The sequence below is a fragment of the Notechis scutatus genome, chromosome 3 (genome assembly GCF_049901735.1).
Source record: "Notechis scutatus isolate UNSWTSFEM ecotype Mainland chromosome 3, rNotScu1.2, whole genome shotgun sequence".
NCBI lineage: Eukaryota > Metazoa > Chordata > Lepidosauria > Squamata > Elapidae > Notechis > Notechis scutatus.
The window spans coordinates 104,244,875-104,266,828 of NC_142011.1; the positions used below are offsets into that span (position 1 = coordinate 104,244,875).

At 39.6% G+C, this 21,954-nt stretch overlaps 1 protein-coding gene across 1 annotated transcript in view; it reads right to left on the minus strand.

Annotated features, from left to right (window-relative positions):
* Nucleotides 1–13,303, minus strand: part of XPR1 (xenotropic and polytropic retrovirus receptor 1) — a 92,529-nt gene extending 79,226 nt beyond the window's left edge. The window contains exons 1-2 of the mRNA XM_026669235.2: nucleotides 12,823–13,303; nucleotides 5,643–5,694 (exon numbers count right to left, since the gene is read on the minus strand). Coding sequence (XP_026525020.2) covers nucleotides 5,643–5,694; nucleotides 12,823–12,891 — 121 coding nt within the window. The 5' untranslated portion in view covers nucleotides 12,892–13,303. The remainder of the gene's footprint in view (nucleotides 1–5,642; nucleotides 5,695–12,822) is intronic.
* Nucleotides 13,304–21,954: the final 8,651 nt, after the last annotated feature.

Here is a 21,954-nt window from a genome sequence, read left to right on the forward strand (position 1 = left end):
CCATGCGCGGCCAGCCAGGGCTCCTCTGTGCAACCAGAGCCCAGCGGAGACACTCGGCTTCAGGCGCTCCTGTTGCCGCCCTCCCTTCACCTTCGAAGGGAAAGCCAATTCTTTTAAAAACGACGCCCTACTACCGGTACGACAAAGCCTCCCCTGCCCAAGAGGGCAGCCCAACCCCACATGGGGAGGTGAATCTCCTGGGGCCCCAGCGCAGGATCGGCCCACCCCGCGAGAAGCGCCCAGCCGCCATCCCTGCCTGGCGCCAGGCAGAGCACGAAGAGCTTTGTCTGGGGCGCCCAGAGCAGCTGACAGGCAGGCCCTCTTGTCCGGCGGCGGAGCTCGCCAAGGCAGCGAGCGCCTCCACACCAGACCCTCCGCTCATCCCGGCAGAGTCGTGCAGACTGGGAAGAGCCGTGAATGCAAGCCGCAGCTGCGCGCCCGCCTGCCAAGCAAAAGAGCCGGGCCGACCCGAGTTTGGCTTCCTTCCCAGGTCCCTCCAGCCTGAACCCGAAGGGGCCACCGGGAGAGGCCGCCCGAGGCAGTGATACCACCCACCCATCCGTGGACAGGGAGGCAAGGCGATGGCCTGCGCCACGTCCTCCTCCAAGCTGAGGCCCGATGAGTGAGCGCCTCTGCCCAATGCCCATGCCACTGCAGCGTTTGGAGCGGCCGGCGCGTTTGGAGATGCATGGGGATGGGGACGGGCTGGGCGAGAGATGGAAAGGATGGGCGGCTTCGGGCTCTCTCCGCTGGACCCGCCGGCCCTGTCAGCTGCGCTGGGCGCCCCGGGCAAAGCTCTTCGGCTCTGCCCAGTGCCAGATAGGGATGGCGGCTGGGCGCTTCTCCCGGGGTGGGCCGATCCTGTGCTGCCACCCCGGGAGATTCGCCTCCCCACGTGGGGTTGGGCTGCCCTCTAGGGCAGGGGAGGCTTTGTCGTACCGGTAGTAGGGCGTTGTTTTAAAAAGGCTTTGCCTTCGAAGGCGAAGGGAAGGCGGTGACAGGAGTGCCTGAAGCCAAGTGTCTCCGCCAGGCTCCAGTTGCAGGGAGGAGCCCTGACTGGCCCCATGTGGCTGTGCCAAACGCCGCGGCATTGCTTTAAACGCCGCGGCAGCACGGGGAGAAGGTTTGAGACCTGAATGCCATGCAATGGGGTGAGCTCCTGCCAACGTAGCAGTTGAAAAGTTTAATGCAAGTAGATAAATAGGTACCACTTCAGTGGGAAGATAACAGACCTCCATGATGTCATACTGACCACATGACTGTGGAAATCTCTTTGGACAGCACTAGCTCAATGGCCTTGAAATGGAGATGAGCACCTCCCCCTTTGGTGGCAATGACTAGCAGTATAAAATCTGCAGGGACACCTTAACCTTTAACATTATTATAGTCAAAAGATCTATTTACATAAGTTTGATAATATTTGGAAATGAGATAGTTATGCTTTTTCTAGTCTACTCGGTTAAAATGCTGGTTGCTCTTATACATAATTATTTTAGATAGATACCACTGACTCAGGCTGGAAGCATGGTGATTGTATAGACAAACATTCTTTATGTTGACTTGTCTCTAACCTTAATTTACAGCTCTTTCAAGGACACCCCAGCAATTTCCTTGTTTTTGTTCATCAATTTTATCAGTTGCTTTATCCTTCTTTCTACTTCCCATAAACTTGCCAAACAGAATCCTCTTCAAGCCCATCTTCTGCTTGCATCATCTGTTCAACATATGTGAATTACATTACCTCAAATAATCAGTCTTTATTTAGTTCAGAATTAATGGATATGCTTTTTGCAACCCATGATACTAAATACCGGTATCTGCCTCTAAATTCATACTTCAAGGACACCTGCTTCTTTTTGGATTATCAGTCTTCAGTTCTCAAAACAGTCACCAATGGAAACACATTGCTTTAACATTTCCAATCTTCTTTGTCACAGAAATGACCTTGTCCTTCATAATCTTGCCTAAATCTGCCATTAAAACAAAGAAAGCAAAACCACCTATCACTTCTTTACTGTCAATTTCAAATTCATTTAGCATGTGGGATCATGTTTTCTTTTAACATTTAATATTAATTCATAGTTATTATTTTCTATTTCCATAAAAAGCTGTTCTAAAGCTTCTAACCTACCGTATTTGCCGGCGTATAAGACGACTGGGCGTATAAGACGACCCCCCAACATTTCCACTCAAAATATAGAGTTTGTTATATACTCGCCGTATAAGACTACCCCCTCTTCCACACACCTTCCATTTTTGCACTTTTTTTTTTTTTTGACGCACTTTTCTGCTTTGGACAATTTTGAAATGAGCTAATCCAATTTTGAACCAAGAATATGCAAATAGCTATGGAGTTTAGAAATGAGTTTTAAAAATATTTTTCATTGCTTACCATTAAGCGTAAAATATGTTGTAAATAAAATGAGAACACAGGAAACGTTCTCTTCTCAATACAGCTGATCTCTCTCTCTCTCTCTCTCTCTCTCTCTCTCTCTCTCTCTCTCTCTCTCTCTCTCTCTCTCTCTCACACACACACACACACACACACACCAAAAACCCGGACACTGAAAAGGCTGCCAAGGAACAGTATATTCAATGCCTTCTCTTTAATCAAGAAACAAGGAATTCCTTAGAATCTTTTTTTTTCCCCAAGTGGCCCTCTTTAAAAAAAAAATGGAGGTAACACTTTCATTCAAAAAGTCTTCCAGTATCTGGAGTCGCTCAGACATATTGAAGTGAGGCAGGAGAGTAAGTGAAATTTGAAATGATCCAGCTACCGTTTTCTTCCCTCCCGCCCGAAGGCCATTATCTCCAAGTCAAAACGAGCGAGGGGAGGCAAAGAAGCCAAACACGCTAAAAGGATCTCTTTATTTTCCTACACAAGGTCACACCTACTTTTCCGCATTCAAAGGACAACCTCTCCTCACCACCACCACACACACACACACACCCCAATACCCGCAAACAATGTTCTGGGCATTAATCACCATTGCTACATTAACCTGGTAAATTTATACCCTGCCTCCCCAGTGTTGCTTTTGACGGCAGGATTTCACACAGGGGCGCTCGCTCAGCGCTCGCTCTCTTCTCCGCTCTCCCACCGTTCGCACATGTTGGAAGCACCGTAAAACCTGATAACCCACCGGGGCTCCCCATCCTTAACCTACAGCCGCCGCATGCAAAACCTGCGTGCAAAAAGAAAAAAAGAAAAAGAAAAGTACACCGCACGTGAGGATCTTGAATCCTCTCCTCCCCACACCGCTAAGGAAGGAAGAGGGGGAAAGGTTGCGCAGCACGTGGCGAGTGACACCCGCCACACACACACACACACACACACACACACACAAACACCGCTCCCCCCAGCCTCCCTCCCGGCTGCAACTCAAGCTCGAAGTGGGAGTCGGAGTCCTCCCGGCGTATAAGGCGACCCCCCACTTGGAGGCATGTTTTTCAGGGCAAAAAGTCGTCTTATACCCGGCAAATATGGTAATTGCGTATCTGCATGTTTCACTGTTTTGACTCTCAATTTTGATTCTAGCTGTCACCCCCATTCTTTTATATAATGTATTTATTGTACAGGTTAAACAGTATGGGGACAATAATCATCTTCTTCCTTATATAAACTTACATAGTTTTTCAAATTCAGTTGGTTCCAATACTAGTTCTACATTCAGATGCCTCAGATTGTAATGCCATCTATGTCAAATCCATAGGGCAGATTATTCCCATTAAAGCCATTAATTCAATCAGTTCTGCACAAGCAATAATGATACATATCCAAAGTTATATAAAGTAAATTGAAATAATAATTTGTGTAACTAGTTTATGACCAATTTGACTATACTGAAGCAAATCCTCCAAATCCAAAAAATTCCAGTATCTGATTTTTTCCCCATCTAAGCAACCCAATGAGTGGGGATGCGGTGGCTCAGTGGCTAAGACCCTGAGCTTGTCAATCAGAAAGGTCGGCAGTTCAGCAGTCTGAATCCCTAGCACCATGTAATGGAGTGAGCTCCCGTTACTTGTCCCAGCTTCTGCCAACCTAGCAGTTTAAAAGCATGTAAAAATGCAAGTAGAAAAATAGGGACTAATTTGATGGGAAGGTAACAGTGTTCTGTGCATCTGTGGCGTTTAGACATGCCGGCCACATGACTACAGAGATGTCTTCGGACAGTGCTGGCTCTTCAGCTTTGTAACAGAGATGAGCACCACCCTCTAGAAACAGAAACGACTAGCACATATGTGTGAGGGGAACCTTTACCTTTATCTTGAGCAGCCCAATAATTAATGTCTTCTGCAGACATTAGATTGCTAAAAAATCAAAATGCCAGAAAATCCAAGGGGAGAGCTAGTTTGATCCAAGGCACTGGCTTAGAAAGCGGGAAACCATGAAGTCAAGTCCTGCCTTAGCCATGAAAGCCAACTCGGTGACCTTGGACCAAACACTCTTTCTCAGTCCAACTCCAACTCACTTCACAGGTTGTTATGGGAAAAAATAGGAGAAGGAAGGAATGTTTGATATGTTCATTGTCTTGGGTTATTGATAAAAATAATAAAGGTGGGATATAAAAATGAATTTAATAAATAAAAAACATAAAAGATAGACTAGTAACTTTTTGTATTTATACAAGCACTTAACTAATTTCTTTGTACATTGGTTTTAAAATGAAATTGTAAGAACACAACAATATGGTTAGTACAAATTTAATTTAGTATAATGCAACATTGCCATCTGACCAAATAGCAAGATATCCTTGTGCGGTTTAGAAACAACATTTTGAAAGCAAGGACAGATAAATGCCTATTTCTCAGTTTCCCACGACTGCATATTAATTAAATAATTTTTGCTACTTGGGGGGTGTTTTCTTAGCTTTATATTTTATGTAAGATGTTGGGACTCTTTTGATTGTAGTGGGTTAGAAATGTGAAAAATAAACAGAGACCACAAGATTTAAAGAGGCATGTAACTGCAGTGAATAATTCTGATTGCCATATGCAACTGGTCTTATTTAAAAAAACAAAAACAAAGACCATATTAGTCTATTTCCATGATACTTATTATTTTCTCCTCTTCCTCCTGTGTACCAGAAAATAGTTAAACCTGAGCAGATTGCTCAATTTTTGTTCTGTGAATTACAAACAATGAATTGAAAATAATTATATTTAATTTCTACAAACATATTTTAAATGCTCTGCTGTTTTATGCCCATGATCAAGAAGCAAAATGAAACCTCTAGCACCTACTTTTGGAAAAATGTAGAAAATGGTACAAACGAGAAGTTTTAAATTGACTTTTGAGAATACTGTAGTAAAAATTGAGAGTTAAGGAAGAACATAATACATTACAATACAGATTCTGATTTGTAACATTACTAACAGTGTACAAAACATTTCTAACTCAAACCACTGCAAGTTTAAAACACTCCACTTAATATAGAAACAGTTGTTTTGTGCTTGAAATGTATCACTTTGATCATTTTTGTAAGTTGTTTTCAGCTCAAAAACAAATTGGTGAAATGATTTCTTTTTACCCCATTTTTTGTCTATATATACAGTGGTATCTGGATTCTCATAGGGAACTATTGAACTAACATTAATATAATTAATCAATATAATTAAAATAATTATAGTTTGCATTATACCTTCTATAGAAGGGGCCTGGTCCTGAGCAGCATACAGCATCTCTTTGAAAGCCTGTCAAGAAAGAAGGAAAAATAAATTTGTCAGCACTAGTATATTAAGTCATTTGATCTGCATAATTTAAATCGATTAGCAATTAAATCCCATCACCCCTTAAGGCTAACAAACAAAACCAATGAATGTAAATTTAATGTTATTTCACTTATTTCCAATGTCAAATGAGATGAATTCTACACACTGACCACAAACATTTAGCACAAGGAAGACACTGATTAGCAAAGCAAAGCTCTGCTATATTTTTAAGGGTCTCCATTTTCTGTTATCATTCACATTAAGTCTTGTAATGTTAGTTGGGAATTGGAGAAGAGGAAGAAGCAGATTATATTAGCAGCATGAATGACCACAAGAGTAGTCTATAGTATGCATTAAACAAGTAGTCCTTGATTTACAACAGTTCCTTTAGTGACCGTTCAAAGTTACAATAGCACTGAAAAAAGTTACTTATGACCATTTTTCACACTTAATGACCACTGCAGAATCCCCACAATCAAAATTCACAAGTTGGCAACTGACTCATATTTATGACAGTTGCAATGTCCTGGGGTCACGTGCCATCTTTTGCGACATTTTGAGAAGGAAAGTCAATGGGGAAGCCAGGTTCACTTAACAACCTTGTTACTAATTTAACAACTGTAGAGAATCATTTAACAACTGTGTCAAGAAAGGTCGTAAAATGGGGGGAAATTCACATAAAAATTGTCTCGTTTAGCAATAGAAATTTTGGGTTCAGTTGTGTTATAAGTCGAGGACCCCTTTTAATAATTATGCTGTTTTCTATCATTAGCAACAGAAACTGTTGTTTCTTTTATCTGTACAAATTTCAATAGGAACCCTTGAAATTGGGGTCCCTAATTAATTACGATGACATTATTAGATGAAAATGTGGTAAACTCAGAGAAACTGATTAGGAAAACATTAACCTCCATGGGTTAATGTTAAATATTAAGACCCAAATATTCAGTAATGTCAATCAGCAGAAGTTGAGTTCAACTCATGTGGCATCTATCTGTTGAACTATGGATTTTAACTTAGCAAACCAAACTTTAAGGCCCCAGTCTTTCATCTAAAAGTAAGCAATGAGTGATGAGCAGTCACAATTTAGAGGAAAGTAAACAGAAATATCAAAACACCTCTGAAGAATTACTAGCTGAAATGTATGACTTTGCAATACAGATACAAAGTCTAAAAGGACAACCTGGAAATGAAAATGCAAAAATGGAAAAACAAATTGCTTTCAAAACTTCATCAACTGACCTCCATGTTGCAACAAATTAACTGCATGCTGATCTATGTCATAACAGTTTCATACAAATTTTAGAATTATGCTTTATTGAATAAAAACGTCATACAATTACGAGAGCCAAAGCCAATCTCCCCATCAGCTGGAACATTTCTGACACTTCAAGTTACTGTTATTATTTGGTTAATTAAGTTACATCAAGAAAAGAGAGCAGAGTAAAATTGGTATCATCATTTTTCTTTACCATTATTAACTCAGTGTCTTGCAATATTAATTTATACTATGTTTCAACAAGCAGTTTATTTGCACCAGAGGCATCACAGTTTTACTAAAGGCTCAAAACATGTTCATTTTAAAGTTACTAGGCAAGGACAGATTGGGGCTCAGCCTCAAATCTATTTCCAGGACTTGAAACTTCTATTTGTGCCAATGGAAGTATTTTTCACTGAGTTAATCGCTATAGGCAGGGCAGGGCTGCTTTTATTAAGGGTGGAAAGGATTTTGTTTCCATACTTCAGTTTGAATAGCTCTTGTCAATTCTGTGTCCTTCAGAAAAGGACACTGCCAATAGGGCACTTCAAATAATCTATCTTTGTTTCTGTGCAAATTGTACATGTAAGCTTAACTTCAAGACTAGACATAATCTGTTTTCCATATAACCAATGTGATTGTCTTTTTTTTTTAAAGTTATATCATGCATTAGTTCTACAGTATACCTGAAACTTAACTTGATAAACTACAAAACCAATTAAAACACTCTGATATTTAAAATTCAGTTTGTAATCTGACATATGTTGAATGCAAGATTGAAGTTGCAGATATCTGATGACATAATATCATCTTCTTTTTTCCCCAGAAATTGCCGTCACTAAGTGACATGTCATGCAGCATGTCATGTGACCATGTCACTTAGTGATGGCAATTGATACTCCTATGTGCTGTTATTAAGCTGCCACCATCATAATCATAAGTTAGCCACCAACCACCCAGATCTCAATCATGTGAAAACGGGGACATTGAAACAACTGGAACTCCAAGGACTAGTCATAACTACCACTCATTCAGCACCATTACATGTTTGAACAGTAGCTGAATGAATGGTCATTAAGCAAGGACTACCTGTATATTTTACCCCAATTTTTAAATATTAATGAGCTAGAATTAAGTCTTACAAATGAAACCTTCTCAGATTCTCATTAAACTTAAAATAACTTTCTCTTCTTTCACAGCCTGCTTTTGCAATATGGACTGTCAAGAGCATGAACATTTAGATACATTCTTGTCTAATCAGATTCAAGAAAAAAATGTAAAATCCAAACTCTGCAATAATCTTAACCAGACCACTTTCAGCCATGACTGTTATATAAATAACTAGTCTATAGTACATTTCTGGCATATTTAGTAATAAACAGTAGTGTATCTACAATAATCACAATTAAACCATAATGCAGTAAGACCTAGACACACTGTCTTCAGATTATCACATTGAAATGTTCCACAATTTTAAATCTAGGGCAAAATCTTCATGTTTCAATATAAGTGAACTATGTGCAATATTTTAATTTGTGATTGTTTGAAGCTATACTTCAAAATGCAGTTATCACCTTTAAAGTCTTTAACCCGCAAGGTTGGATTATTTGAGAGACCACCTGTCATTGATCAGTTTTGCCCATCCAGTAAAATTCAATAGGGATAAATATGCTCTGAGTTTCATCTTTTAAACAATACTATAGTAAACATATCTTTCCTGTCACTGTATCTGAGAGTTAGCCCAAATATACATACTGACCCTGATCCTACCAATTTGTACTAACGTCTTAAAGACCTAGCTTTTCTCCAGACATTGTGTCAGGTGGATTTGTGACACTGTCTGATATGATTCTTTGTTGGATTTGCAGAGTTTTTGTATTAGTTTTATATTTAGCAGGGTTCTTGTATTAGTTTTATTATATTTCATATACCTTAAGAATTTAATTTTGTTGTACTTGTTTGGCACCTATACCAATCAACCAACCTTGTCCTACATTTTATTCACAGCCTTTTGCTGTACTTCATTCTGGAATATGAACCCATTTCCAACCAAGTGTGAAGCAATGTTTCAAACACTGCTTTGCAATGCATTTTGTTAATTAGCTGGATCTAATTGGGACTGCTTTCCACTCCAAGACAGAATATCTCTGTCCACACAATACAATAAACTACAAAATAACCATATTTATAATCTAATGTACTATTCACATCTAATTCATTATTACTCAGTGCTTCTTGTGAACCCATAAAAAGTGAGCTAACGGTAGTTAACTGAACTTTGGTAAAGTATGGCATAACAAGCATAACCACCAGCAAAATATGTCATATGCTTAAATGGAGCAGTGGGAAGGTTCAATATTTTTGACAAAAGATATCCTGATTAGTTATAACCAGATATAATTAGACCATAATTTGTCTACTGATTTTTTCAGGTAGTTGACCTGCTTTCAGTTGACTTATTAGAAACTATGCTAATATTCACTAGTGATCAGTGTAATGACTGAGAAAAGCGTGGACAGCTATCTAAGATTTCAATGACACAGAAGACAGATTGTTTCATGGCTACAACTACCTGCTCTGGCTTGTATTTGATATAGCTTTATGAAGTTTGTGCCATCAAAATTCAGATTACAATCCATCTATTTCATGAATTCAGTTCTACAGTAATTGGGAATTATCAGACCTATGGATCTCTCTACCTAAGTCATGGCTTTAACTGGAATATCAGAGAGCATCCAGAAATTTCTAGGATTTGTTAAATGTCTAGGATGAATTATCCCTGTTGAAGAGTATATGGTCAATAAAAAGGTTGCTAGGAAATGTTATGATCATAATAGGCTCATGAAGAACACTAGTATTTCTTGATTTAAAATACTAGGCTAACAGCAAGGCCTGCATTATGCATTAGACTGATCACATATTTATCTCATGGATGCCAAAAACAATATTAAAATTTTCCAGAACCACCGATAGGTTTTTTTTTTTTAAATACTTCACCTGGGATATCTTAAGACAGCTCTTGCATGGAAACTGACAGATCAATAAAATACTTTCTCTCTAGACAAATATACAAATCCATTTTGGACTGTATAATGTTGAAAATTTCATCGGATCTAACAAAAATTGATCTTCCTTGGCAAAACTGTATTATCAACATATGATCTTTGCTTTAGATATGTGGAAATGTGTCATGGCTTGAACAAAGGAGATTTTTTAGGATCCCCCAAAAACAGTTGTTCATGCTCCCCAGGGCAGAAACTTTGTTCAAGCCATGACCCATAGAAATAGTTACAAAATCATTTCCAAAGAGTCTGGATTTCACCAGTCCACTCTCAGGCAGAATGGGTACGAATGGAGACAATTCAATATCACTGTTATTTTCCTCAGGAGTGGTTGAGCAGCAAAGAGGTGCATGATATTCTGGGAGATGTGAAACAATCCCAGAATAATGTCTAAGAAATTAAAGAACTTTCTTGCATTAGTGAACGTTCAGTGTTCATGGAACCACCATCAGGAGAACAAAAATAAATAAAAATGGTGTGCATATCAGGATTGCAAGGAGAAAATTACTACTTTTCAAAAAGAACATTGCCTCCGGTCTACAGTTTGCAAAAGACCAGGTGGATAAGCCAGAAAGCTATTAGAAGAATGCTCTGTGGATGGATGAGACCAAAATGTAACTATTAGCTTGAATGAAAAACATTAAACTTATCTCTCTGAAACATGGTGATGGCAGTATCATAGTTTGAATTTGTTTTGCTGCCTCTGGACCTGGACAGTTTGCCATCGTTGATGGAGCTATGAATTCTGAATTGTACTAGAATCTCTACAAAAAAATATTTGGGTATCTGTCTATGAAATGAAGTTCATGAGAAAGTGAGCCATGCAGCAAGACAATGATCCAAAATATCCAAGTCATACAATCAAAGAATGATTAAAGGAGAAGGAAGTTAATGCTTTGAAATAGCCAAATCAAAGTCCTGACTGCAATCCTATAGAAATGTTGTGGAATGATCTGAAGTGGAAAGGTTATACAAAGAAGCCCACAACATCTCCAAGTTGCAACTGTTTTCTAAGGGGGAATGGATTAAAAATCCTCCAACACAATCTGCAAGCTAATTAAGTTATTGGAAACATTTAGTTGCAATTATTGGAAAAGGGGTGGCTCACCAGTTACTGAAAGCAAAGATTCACATTCTTTTGCCACACAGAAATATGTAGATTTGAGTCATTTTCTTTAATAAACATGTATAATGTTTTTGTTTAAGTGGATTCTCTTTAAATTTAAGATTTATGTGAAGAATAAATCATGTTTTAGGTCATGTTTATACAGAAATGAAAATTCAAAGGAACCCACAAACTTTCAAATACTATAATACATATAAAGGATCCATTTCATTCCTTAACCCTCCAACACATCTAGAACCAATTATGATTGATTCTAATAGGAAAAGGACTTACATAGTCCTTTTCCTATTAGAATCATAATAAAACAACCAGTAAAACTCTAAATAGAGGATTCAACCCCCAAACAAAAAACCCTACACAGATTGCTTGTGTTAAGAAAAAGCATTAGAGATAAAATAAACTGAAATGTTTAATTATTGAAAGCTTCAAAAGCTTCAAATATAATGAACAAAAATGCAATAAAAACTGAGCTAAAGCAACTGATGTAAGCCTTGAACCTGATGCCCAATCCATCTCACACACACAAAATATGAAAAATTGAAACTATGAGTTATGCAAGCTTGGTTCTAGAAGTACAGTATTTCTAGGAATTACCACACCCACAAGAACACCATTGATCAGGCTCAAGAGACTATAACTTCAAGTCCAAAAAAAGTAAAGTGCAAAGTTTTAACTCTCAGAATTGTATCAACATATACCAATTCAGTGACTAATTAAGGATAATTGTTAGTAGGTAGTGGAGAAAACCCCAAGTGTCAAAAGTGGAGACTAAATAATCCTAGGATACAGTGCCATCTAGTTTCCTTCAAAAGCAGTTCACAGGCAGCCTTTCAGGTGCCTTCCCCTCCCACCTTGTCTTCTTTGGGAATAGCAATATCCCAACAGAAGAGCCACTAAATACCGAGAGTCTTCTGACCTTCCACAAAAGAAACGCTGCTTAGCAAAAGCTCCCCAACTCCTTTGAATGCTATTCCTTTCCACCTCGATTAAATACCCCGGTGGTGGAGAGCATCAAAGCCCAAGGAAATCTGTGGCAAAAGGAAGCTGAAATGGGGGACAAGTTAAAAGAAAGCACGGCCATCCCTGCAAGGCTAGGGGGTAAAAAAAATAAAAACAAATGCACGCGAACTGAAGCAACGGGCCCCAAAAGCAGAGCAAGCAGAATGCAGCTTGGAGCAAGGGAAGAGTATGGAATTCTACCAGGGGGGAAAAAAACAGGCAGGCCCGAACTGGAGGATCAGCGAAGCATCTGCGATGCCGCTACGCCCAACCGCGCGGGGTGGGGGCGGCTCCGAGCGACTACATCAAATGGAGACCCTACTTGAAAGCCTTGGTACCAGACCCCCCCCACACACACACACACACCCGCCGCCCATCGAAATCGCAAGACTTGGTATTTTCATTCAACTCTTTCGGCTCGAGGCGCGTCGTCAAGCTTTTTTCTTTGCACCAGGTGAGCGCCCCCAATACACACACATACATACAAACGCCTCTCAAGCGCGCATCTTTAATTCACGTTTTCTTCCACGACCCCCCCCGCGCGCAAACGCAAACCCAAAGAGCTTTTAGGCTCTCCGATGCTAGCCGCTCCTCTCCCTCCAAAGGCTGCTTCTCCCCGCCTTTTTATTTTCCCTTCTTTTCCCACCGCCGAAGAGCTCAGGTACCTCATACTGGATGTATTGCTTCCGCCACTCCGGAGTGATGTGTGCGGAAAGGTGCTCGGCGAACTTCATGCTGCTGCTGCTGCTGCTGCTGCCGCTGCCGCTTCCCCCTTTGGCTTCTTAGCCTTGCCTGCTGGAGGCACTGCTTTACTTTTCGGCTTCGCTCGAGCGCCTCAGAGCCTGCTCAAAAGAAAGCCGGAGCCGGCTGGGATGTCTCCTGTCGGCGCTTGAGCTGCGGGCGACGGACGCGGACGCCTGCGACCTCCGCCGCACATGAGCCCCGCCCCTTGAATCTCCTTTTTTTTTACACACAGTGCCGGCCCTAACGCGCTTTCCCGCTTCCCCCTTCAGGAATGCCCTGGCGCGGCTCCCGCCGTCGTTGCCCGCTGCGGCCCCGCAGCCTCCTCTGGCGCTCCTGAAGCAGCGGCAGCCTCCGCCGCCATCTTTCCTCTCCTCCGTTGGCCTGGGCCCGCCTTTCCACACTGAGGGACCTGACGTCATCACCCCAGGAACCGCCTTCCTCCCGAAGAGCAGACGTAAGGCGAAAACAAAGGGGAGGGGGGGGGGGAGAACGAACACTGCTATCGGCCACGCCCACTTCCTCTCCCCTCCGCCTTTCCTCCTATCCCACACAAACGGAGCGAGAGGGGTGTGAGGAGCTCGAAAGGGGCGGGGCCATCGTTCAGAAACGCCCACGGCACGCCCTGAGTGGTAGCGGATTTTCAAACAAAACGGGATCTTAGGGTTGGGACGCCCCCCTTTTTCTGCCCTGCGGCAGGGACTTGGGGGCGGCCAGAAATATTCCGGCTAACATTGAGGCAAAAAAAGGGGTTGACTTATTTAAGGTCCCCTTTGCTTTTTCCTAGGGTTACTTTGCCCGAAAACCTCGCTTGAAGGGAGGGGAACGCTTGCATTTTGTTAAAATAATGTTATTAACATGCTGATTCGAGAAAGTGATTTTTACATGGATAATTAGCCCACCAGACCTTTCGTTTTATTTATTTCTGATGACATATATAATGCATATAACGCATGTACACGCACAGATATGTCATTCTATGATAAGTATATCCACTGACTCCCACATAAATTTTCCTTGTGTGGCATCAAGTTTTTTGATCACATAGATTGGAGAACATGAAAATTGATTGGTTAATTATATACCATCAAGTTTCTTCATGACAATGAAGAACACTAACATGTCCTTTCATGTCTTCTAACCTGCACACATAGCAAATGTAACCTGCTGTTAGTGGTCCATTTATCTTTCCTTCCACCTTTCCTAGCATTAGAGCTTTTTCCAAAGAGATGGGTTTTCACATAATGTGTCTGAAGTAGTATAATTTGAACCTTGTCCTTTGTGCCTCATGTGACAAACTCTGGGTTGAGAAAACAAAAAGAGCACGTTTATATTTACATGTGGATGCTTACAGCATGTCAAGCCACTGTGCTTGGCAAAAATAACCTACTTGAAAGTTCCTAGACAATAGGAGTTCAAAGGCATTTAGTCCCAGGATCAGAAATCTTAAAATATTCCATACATCAACATATTCTGACAGATTCTTAGCTATTTTATTGCTCAAAACAATGCATAGAAATCTTAAACTGATACTTTACGCCTGTGTTAGATTAGATAAATGTGAACAGCATTCAGATTTTGCCCTATTATGCCCACATAGGGATTCCAGACTAATTCCCTGTTTGACTCCTCCCACTGGCTCAGACAGTCTCTCTCCAATATGGGGATGGATGGGTGAATTGTTTCATGTATGCTGTGTCCATTTTTCATTCACAAAAGAATATTCTGATATAGAAATCTATGGAAACACTTTGCAAAAATAGTGTGGCCTCACACACATGCTCCTAAACTCCACTTAATAGGACAAATAAATAAGCATGAAAAGGGAGATCCAGTATGAACTGCAACTAATAGTTCAGGAAATTTTGGATTTTGTCCCAGTTTTCTTAAGTTAACTTAAATACTGCCCAAGAACTGAAGAGAAAGGCATGTGCCCACAGCAGCTTAAAGTGGGCAAAGTAGTTGGGTAGACCAACCACTGATGTATCATCAAGGAAGCATTCCAGGTCATGTTCACTACAATAACTGTTTCAGAAGAGGCAATATTTTAAAGGTGGAACAGCTAAAGATGATTTAAAGCTGCTTTAACTGTGATGAGACAAAATGACAGCAATATGTTATAAAAACAATTAGCAGAGCATGTCTCAGCTGTGATTAGATGAGCCCCAGGAGAAAAACTTTGCTCATTCCTACTCAAATAACCAGAGCTTCCTGAATCAGAGCAAGCAGTGTGTTGGACCAACCCTGAATCCCCAATAACCTCTCAATTGCTAATACAAGCACTACATAAGGACAATATAACTTTCCTGCTAATTTCTCTCAACTACTGTCATTGAGAGGCAAAGTATTTCTTGTAAATAACTATCATGTCTAGTCGCCATAGACAGCCATGATTTAACCATTTAACAAGGTTAATGGCCTGCTTTGAATAGTATAGTTATGGTCTCATAGTTAGCTTTTATATGATCGAGAAGGAAAAACAGCTTTTAGGCCAAGCTGGCTCAGTGAAGTTTTCTTGCCAACAGTATGAAGAGGTTTGATATTAACTTCGGGGGGGAAATTCTGGCTTCTGAGTCAAGCCTACAAGTCTGGAACTTTCCTGGTGGTCTCCTATCCAAGGAGTAATACCTGATTTTGCTTAACTTTTTCCAAGATCAGTCATGACTACCTAGGTGTTTATGTCTAGTTGATCTGAAAATTATCGTCACTTAGTGTAGTCCTAATTTGTGCAAGGAAACCTACCGGTAAATAATTCATATTTATGTGAAATACTGGGGAAGAAGGAAGAAGGTTACACTGTAGCCTTTCTCAGTTTCTTTTCTCTTGATGGGCTGGACATCATTGAATTTCCAGCCAATAAACTGTAGGTATTGACATACATGGGGGTGTGGAGGTGGGTTTGGTGGAAACAAAGCTGAAAAGGGGGATTTATTGGTTACATAGAGCACAATTTATGTTAAAGACCTTACAGCTCTCATAGCACAAGAGATGTTCTGAGTGGATTAACATTTTTATAATCCTGAAATGGTCTGAATGTAAAAGAACTCTAAGGAAGCATAAAAAGATAAATTAAGCCATCTAAATCTTTTATTTTTTTTCTATATTAAAGCCACTCATTTATCCAAAAGAGGAGAGGGTGTTTGTATTTGCAAAGCAATCAAAATCTTCCCTAGCAGCAAAAGAAGAGCATGAAGGAAATTTAGGGCACAATTGTTTTAATCTAAGGTACTCTAGCTAGCTTACGTGGGTGAAAATATATCAGCCCTTTTATGTTGATATACTTCTGTGGATATGTTAGTACAATTCTAAAATGATTTATTTGCATGGCTACAAAAATTTCACGGTTGAGGACTGAAAACAGGGCAGGAACAGGAGAGGAATCATCATACAGTAAATCCTATCATATTAAATTCTTATTTAATGAAGCCTCATTGTCAAGCTTCACACCAGGAATCAATAGTAAATCAACTTCCCCTTTGTTCAGTGCTAAACTTGATATGGCAAAAGACTAGTTAGAATCAGACTATCATGCATAGCATACTTAGACTAAAAATTTCATTTTTATCTTGCCTTGCTGTGTTAACCTGTACTTGGTGAGTCACTTAGTGGTCTTGAGCAATCACCATGTATTTACATAACAGTTCTTTCTAGCCTGGGAACCACTGGTTTCACTTCACCTGCTTCAGCCCTTATATCAATGTTGGTGCACTGTTACACCGACTTCAGAAGTGATTGTTAGGGGGAAAATTATTTTCATCCTTCTCTGCCTAGTTACACTGACTGTATTTACAAAACACTCTTAATTCATGGCTATCTGAACAATGAATTATTAAGTTCACTTGATTGCATGACTCCACTCAATGAATTGAAACAAACCCCACAGTAAGTACTCATCAAGCATATTTTACCTTAGCATGTGCTAATCCAGCTATTAACAGAATAAAATATAAGATCTAGACCAGGGTGTCCAACCTTGGCAACTTTAAGACTTGTGGACTTCAACTCCCAGAATTCCTCAGCCAGCTTTGCTGGCTGAGGAATTCTGGGAGTTGAAGTCCACAAGTCTTAAAGTTGCCAAGGTTGGACACCCCTGGATCTAGACTAATTCAGACAAACTGCATCGGTCCAAGCATGTCATCACCAGCAGATAAACTTGTGATATATGGGAAATCAATCCATGCAAAAAATTGCAAAGAGACCGGTAAATAGCCTAAATCAAATCTTCAAGCTCTTTGACATCTAAATCAGAACAGCTGCAAATGATTGTTATCTTTGTAAATAAGTCACTGCTGCCAAAGTATCTATGAATTGCCTTAGGGTATAGATTAATAAGAACTCTAAGTGGCCAGGACAGGGTTGCTGCATGGTACTATGTAAATGATGTAAATGATTGGCAGTACAGAACTTCAACTGGAAAACAACAGTACAGTTGGCAGTACAGTTTTTCTCAACTGGAATCAACTGTTTTCCAGTTGTACCAAGCCATAATGTGGTTTGTTTGGCTTAGTGTATTAGATGAATGCCATGACCATGTTTGAACAGACTATGGCTTAACATATCAAAGTTTCTCAAAACTACAACCATCACCACCACAGAAAAAGATCTATGATTACATTTTGGTGCAGAAGTTGAAGTTAAAACCTGATAAAATTAAGTGTTGTCAATCAATAGGAAATAGTTCTGGGACTGATGTCCTGATTATAGAGTTATAGTCCTTGTAAAAGAAGGGGACAGCAGTTTGAGAGTGCTGACACTAGATTCACAGATGGTGGCAATGGTAAGTAGTGCATAGAAAATATTATTTGAGACTTAATATCAACTTGTTTCACATTTGAAACTGTTTGATGACTACTTAAAATTGTTCTTTTTAAAATTCTTCTCCCAAAAGCCACTGTGGAACCTGGCTTTTGAAGTTGCCTTAGGCTAGGGAAACAGAGGTTCAAATCCATGCTCATAATAGGAGCTTGTTATGTGACTTTGGGCCACCCTTTTTACTTCGGGAAATCCCCGTGTAAACTGGTCTGAACTCCTGCAGAAAGGTAGAATAGATAATTTTTCTGGTTTTGGTTTATCCCACTTTATTAGTTTTGTAAATAATTCACGGTAGCAAATATACCTAGCATTCTTCCATCCCCCTAAAAAAACTGAAATCAGGTGAGGCATGGCACCTTGTAAATCCTCATACTTCCTTTGTTGAAGGTATAATACTACAGATCTGCTAGGAGCAGGATCACTCTGTATGAGTAATATTTTCCACTGATTCCAATTTCTCTTTCTACCCAGTGGAGTTTTCTCATCTAGTGAAAAAAAATCTATCAATGCATAAGAGTTGTGCTAATAGTAGGTTCTGGGAAGCAGGATGGAGAAAGTTCAGCAGTAGAATTATTATTGTAATGGTTTCATGTTTTGGGACAGTGTCACTTTGTATTCAATCAAATAACTTAACGACAATTCTTTTCTAGGATAAATCAAGGACAAGCCATTCAGCTGGTCAGGCATTCAGCTCTGAGTCAAAATGTAGGCACATACTATACTAGGGATTTTTCCCTCGAAGCTTCTTCTCTGGGTATTGTTGATTCACTATGGAAAATACTGTGGAATTATGTGCCCTGGGAAATTGTAAGCAACCCTTTTCACTTTCTTAAATTTATAAGGCAGAATAATCATTTGAATTATTAGCCATGAAATGTATAAGAAAGTTACTTATAAATCATACATCATAAGCACACAATTGAATATAACTCAGCAAATCTGTATGCTGTTGTAATAAATAAATGATCTGGAAGAAATTCTATTTTACCTTGCTTATATCTTTCTTGTACTGTATTGGGGTTTCCTTGCACAGTTTGGGTCACATTCCTAATGGAAGACCAGGGTGAAACTGAAACTGTTGCATTCCCTCTTTACTGAGAAAACCTGATAATTATTCCTTCTATGCTCATCCCAATTTCTTGCTTAAACAGCAGACAGGGCATATCGCATAATTGTAAAACTGTTTTTAATCAGGTCTGTTCAACATTCTTTCTTGAAAAACTTCTGATATGGTAAATGTGAGAAGAATGCTTTGCAAGCTCTTCCCTTGTCAAATGTCACTCAACTATGATTTTTACTATGATGTGCTGATTTTTATGATCTATTAATACATAGCATACTAGCCTTAAATCATGAGGTAAAGTTAGCATCTTAGCCACAATTCGTACAATTACTAAATTATCCTGATGGCGGGATATTTCCTTAGGGGATGTCAAATCTCAAAACAATTGGGAATCAGGAGCTTTGGGGTCTGCAGAGGCACTTAACTCCCCTTGCCATATCTCCAACAAATCTGGTTGATAGTGGCACTGGCAGGAGCCTTAAGCCTTTAGACCAGGGGTGTCCAACCTTGGCAACTTTAAGACTTGTGGACTTCAACTCCCAGAATTCCTCAGCCAGCAAAGCTGGCTGAGGAATTCTGGGAGTTGAAGTCCACAAGTCTTAAAGTTGCCAAGGTTGGACACCCCTGCTTTAGACTTTTCCACAACTGTGTGCAGGCATTGACACATGCCCTATACTGCAAAGGGGTAAGCATAGGTTGCAGATGGTTGCAGGTGGGCTGACGCGCACACCTCCCCAATTTCAACCATGTGTTGTGTGGAGATGCATGTATGTCCTGCAGGCTGAATGGTTGGTCTGACTGTGTGTTTCTGTGCTTTGTTGTTTGAGCACCCCCTAGGGAGAACATTAACATTCACAGAAATATAAATGCAGCAGCTATGTAACTGTCTCCAAATGACAGGCCTATATATTTCCTGACTTGCAGTGACACAGAAGTCTAACTTAGGCTTTAGTGGAAAGCAATGCATAAGCAAGAGAGAAAAAGAGTTACAGTTATTACAAGTGCCATTAGCTATCCTCTCCTGCGGTAGTGCTGATTCAGCTGCTTCCTCAATAGCACCATGCCCCCTTTATCTCCCCTCATCAGTCAGAACATGTAGAAACGGAGTGAGGAGAGGCTGTACCATCTTGTGGAATTGGCACACTTAGCGGTCCTGGTAATTTCCCCGATGCTTGCTGACTACTTTCTTCTCCTTCCTGCTTGTAATGGTATGTGGGAATGATCTTGAGAGACAGCAGCAAGAGTAGCAGACTAGATAATGGTCAGGTAAATGGCAGCTGAATCTGCAAAGGGAATGGAGACGTGGCAAACACTTCAGAAGGGACCCTCCCTAGTTTCTTAGACTGTAAAGGCAAGGGGGCAAAGGATGCACTTTCAGATTTGCAAGCTTCTGTTAATATAACCTTGCAATACAGTTAGGGCTACTACTTGTGGGTATGCTTCTTGTTTGAACTACCTTGAGTAGGGTGATCCCACTTGATAAAAGAAAAGAAAAAGAAAAGAAAAGAAAAGAAAAGAAAAGAAAAGAAAAGAAAGATTTTGAAGTGAGTGAACAGAGGGGTGAAAATGTGAACACACACCTGCAAGGCTGTATTTTGCATAAGAGGAGGAGTGACACTTGAATTCTCTCATGGAGAGTGAGGCTCAGAGAGCTGTTTTTTTTCTTCAGGCTTCTCAGGGGAAAAAATAGGGCCACTCAATTCACAGTATCTGAGCTGCTTCCTGTTCTTTTATTCCTCTCCTCACAAGGGTTTTAAAGGATGGAGTTAAATAAATGAAAATTTTTTAAAAAACTTTTGGATATTACGCATTCCTCCACACCATCCACACTGACTCAAATCCTAGTGGAACCACCAGTTTTTATATCTTCTATTACAACTGTCCCAAAGGTGCTTTTTTCAAGAGGCAACTGGACTTTCTGGTTTTTATTTGAAGATGTTCCACTTCTTATCCAAGAAGCTTTTTCACTAAATGTCTATGGAGATTCTCAGTCATCCAGGTCATGGTTGTCCCAAAGGTCTTCTTTCAAGAGGCAACTGGACTTTCTGGTTTTTCTTTGAAGGGCTGAAGAAGCTTCTTGGATGAGAAGTGAAACATCTTCAAAGAAAAACCAGAAAATCCAGTTGCCTCTTGAAAAAAAGCACCTTTGAGACAACCATGACTTGGATGACTGAGAATTTCCATAGGCTTCTATCACAATGCTTTTAAATGTTCAGGAAATGTCAGCTGGTTAGCCATCTCAAAAGTCACTGGATTACTGGCTGTTTCATTCTGTCCTAGAATAAAATGCTGAAAGCCTTTACTCTATTGCTTCAGTGTTTAGGAGAAGGGGGTTGTTGTGCTAGAGAATAGTGGTTCTCAATCTTTTCTTTTCTTTCTTTTTTTTTGTAAATTTTATTGGTTTTTAAAAACAAACATAGACAAACAAAACATAAAAACATCAAATTTTCTTCCATAAGTATACAAACAGTGTGTGGGTTGGTTTACAAATCATTTTGTGCATCCATTTCGTAGTCGTCAATTACAGTTACATTACATAAAAGCTCATATTATCAATCAAAAATTAAGTACCCTAATATCATTATTAATCAATCATTTGACTATAATTTTATTCATTCATATTTTACGAGATAACCAGAATTTACTTAGTTTATTTTTAACAATTCATATTATCCTCCCAAATCTATCATAAAAAACATTTTGTAGATATAATAAAAAAGAAATGCATCTTTATATATTTATTATTTTCTAAAAGTCTACATATTTCATTACTGTATTTTATTATCTAACCATTGATAGAAAAGGTCCCAAATTTTATAAAATTGTTTATCCTCTTGTTCTCTAATTTCAAATGTCAATCTACTCATTTCAGCACATTCCAATATTTTCTTAATAATTTCCTCCTGTGATGGTATTTTCTCATTTTTCCAGTTTTTAGCAAATACAATCCTATACATTTAATACATTTACAATCAGGTATTTCAAATCTTTGCTATATGTTTCAGGTAAAATTCCCAATAAAAATATCTCTGGTTTTAAGTCTATATGTTTTTTTGTCATTTTTTCCAACCACATGTGGATTTTAGTCCAGTATTTTTTAGCATCCACACAAGTCCACCACATATGGTAATATGAGCCAGGTGTCTGATGACATTTCCAACATTTCTCGGATTTATTCTTG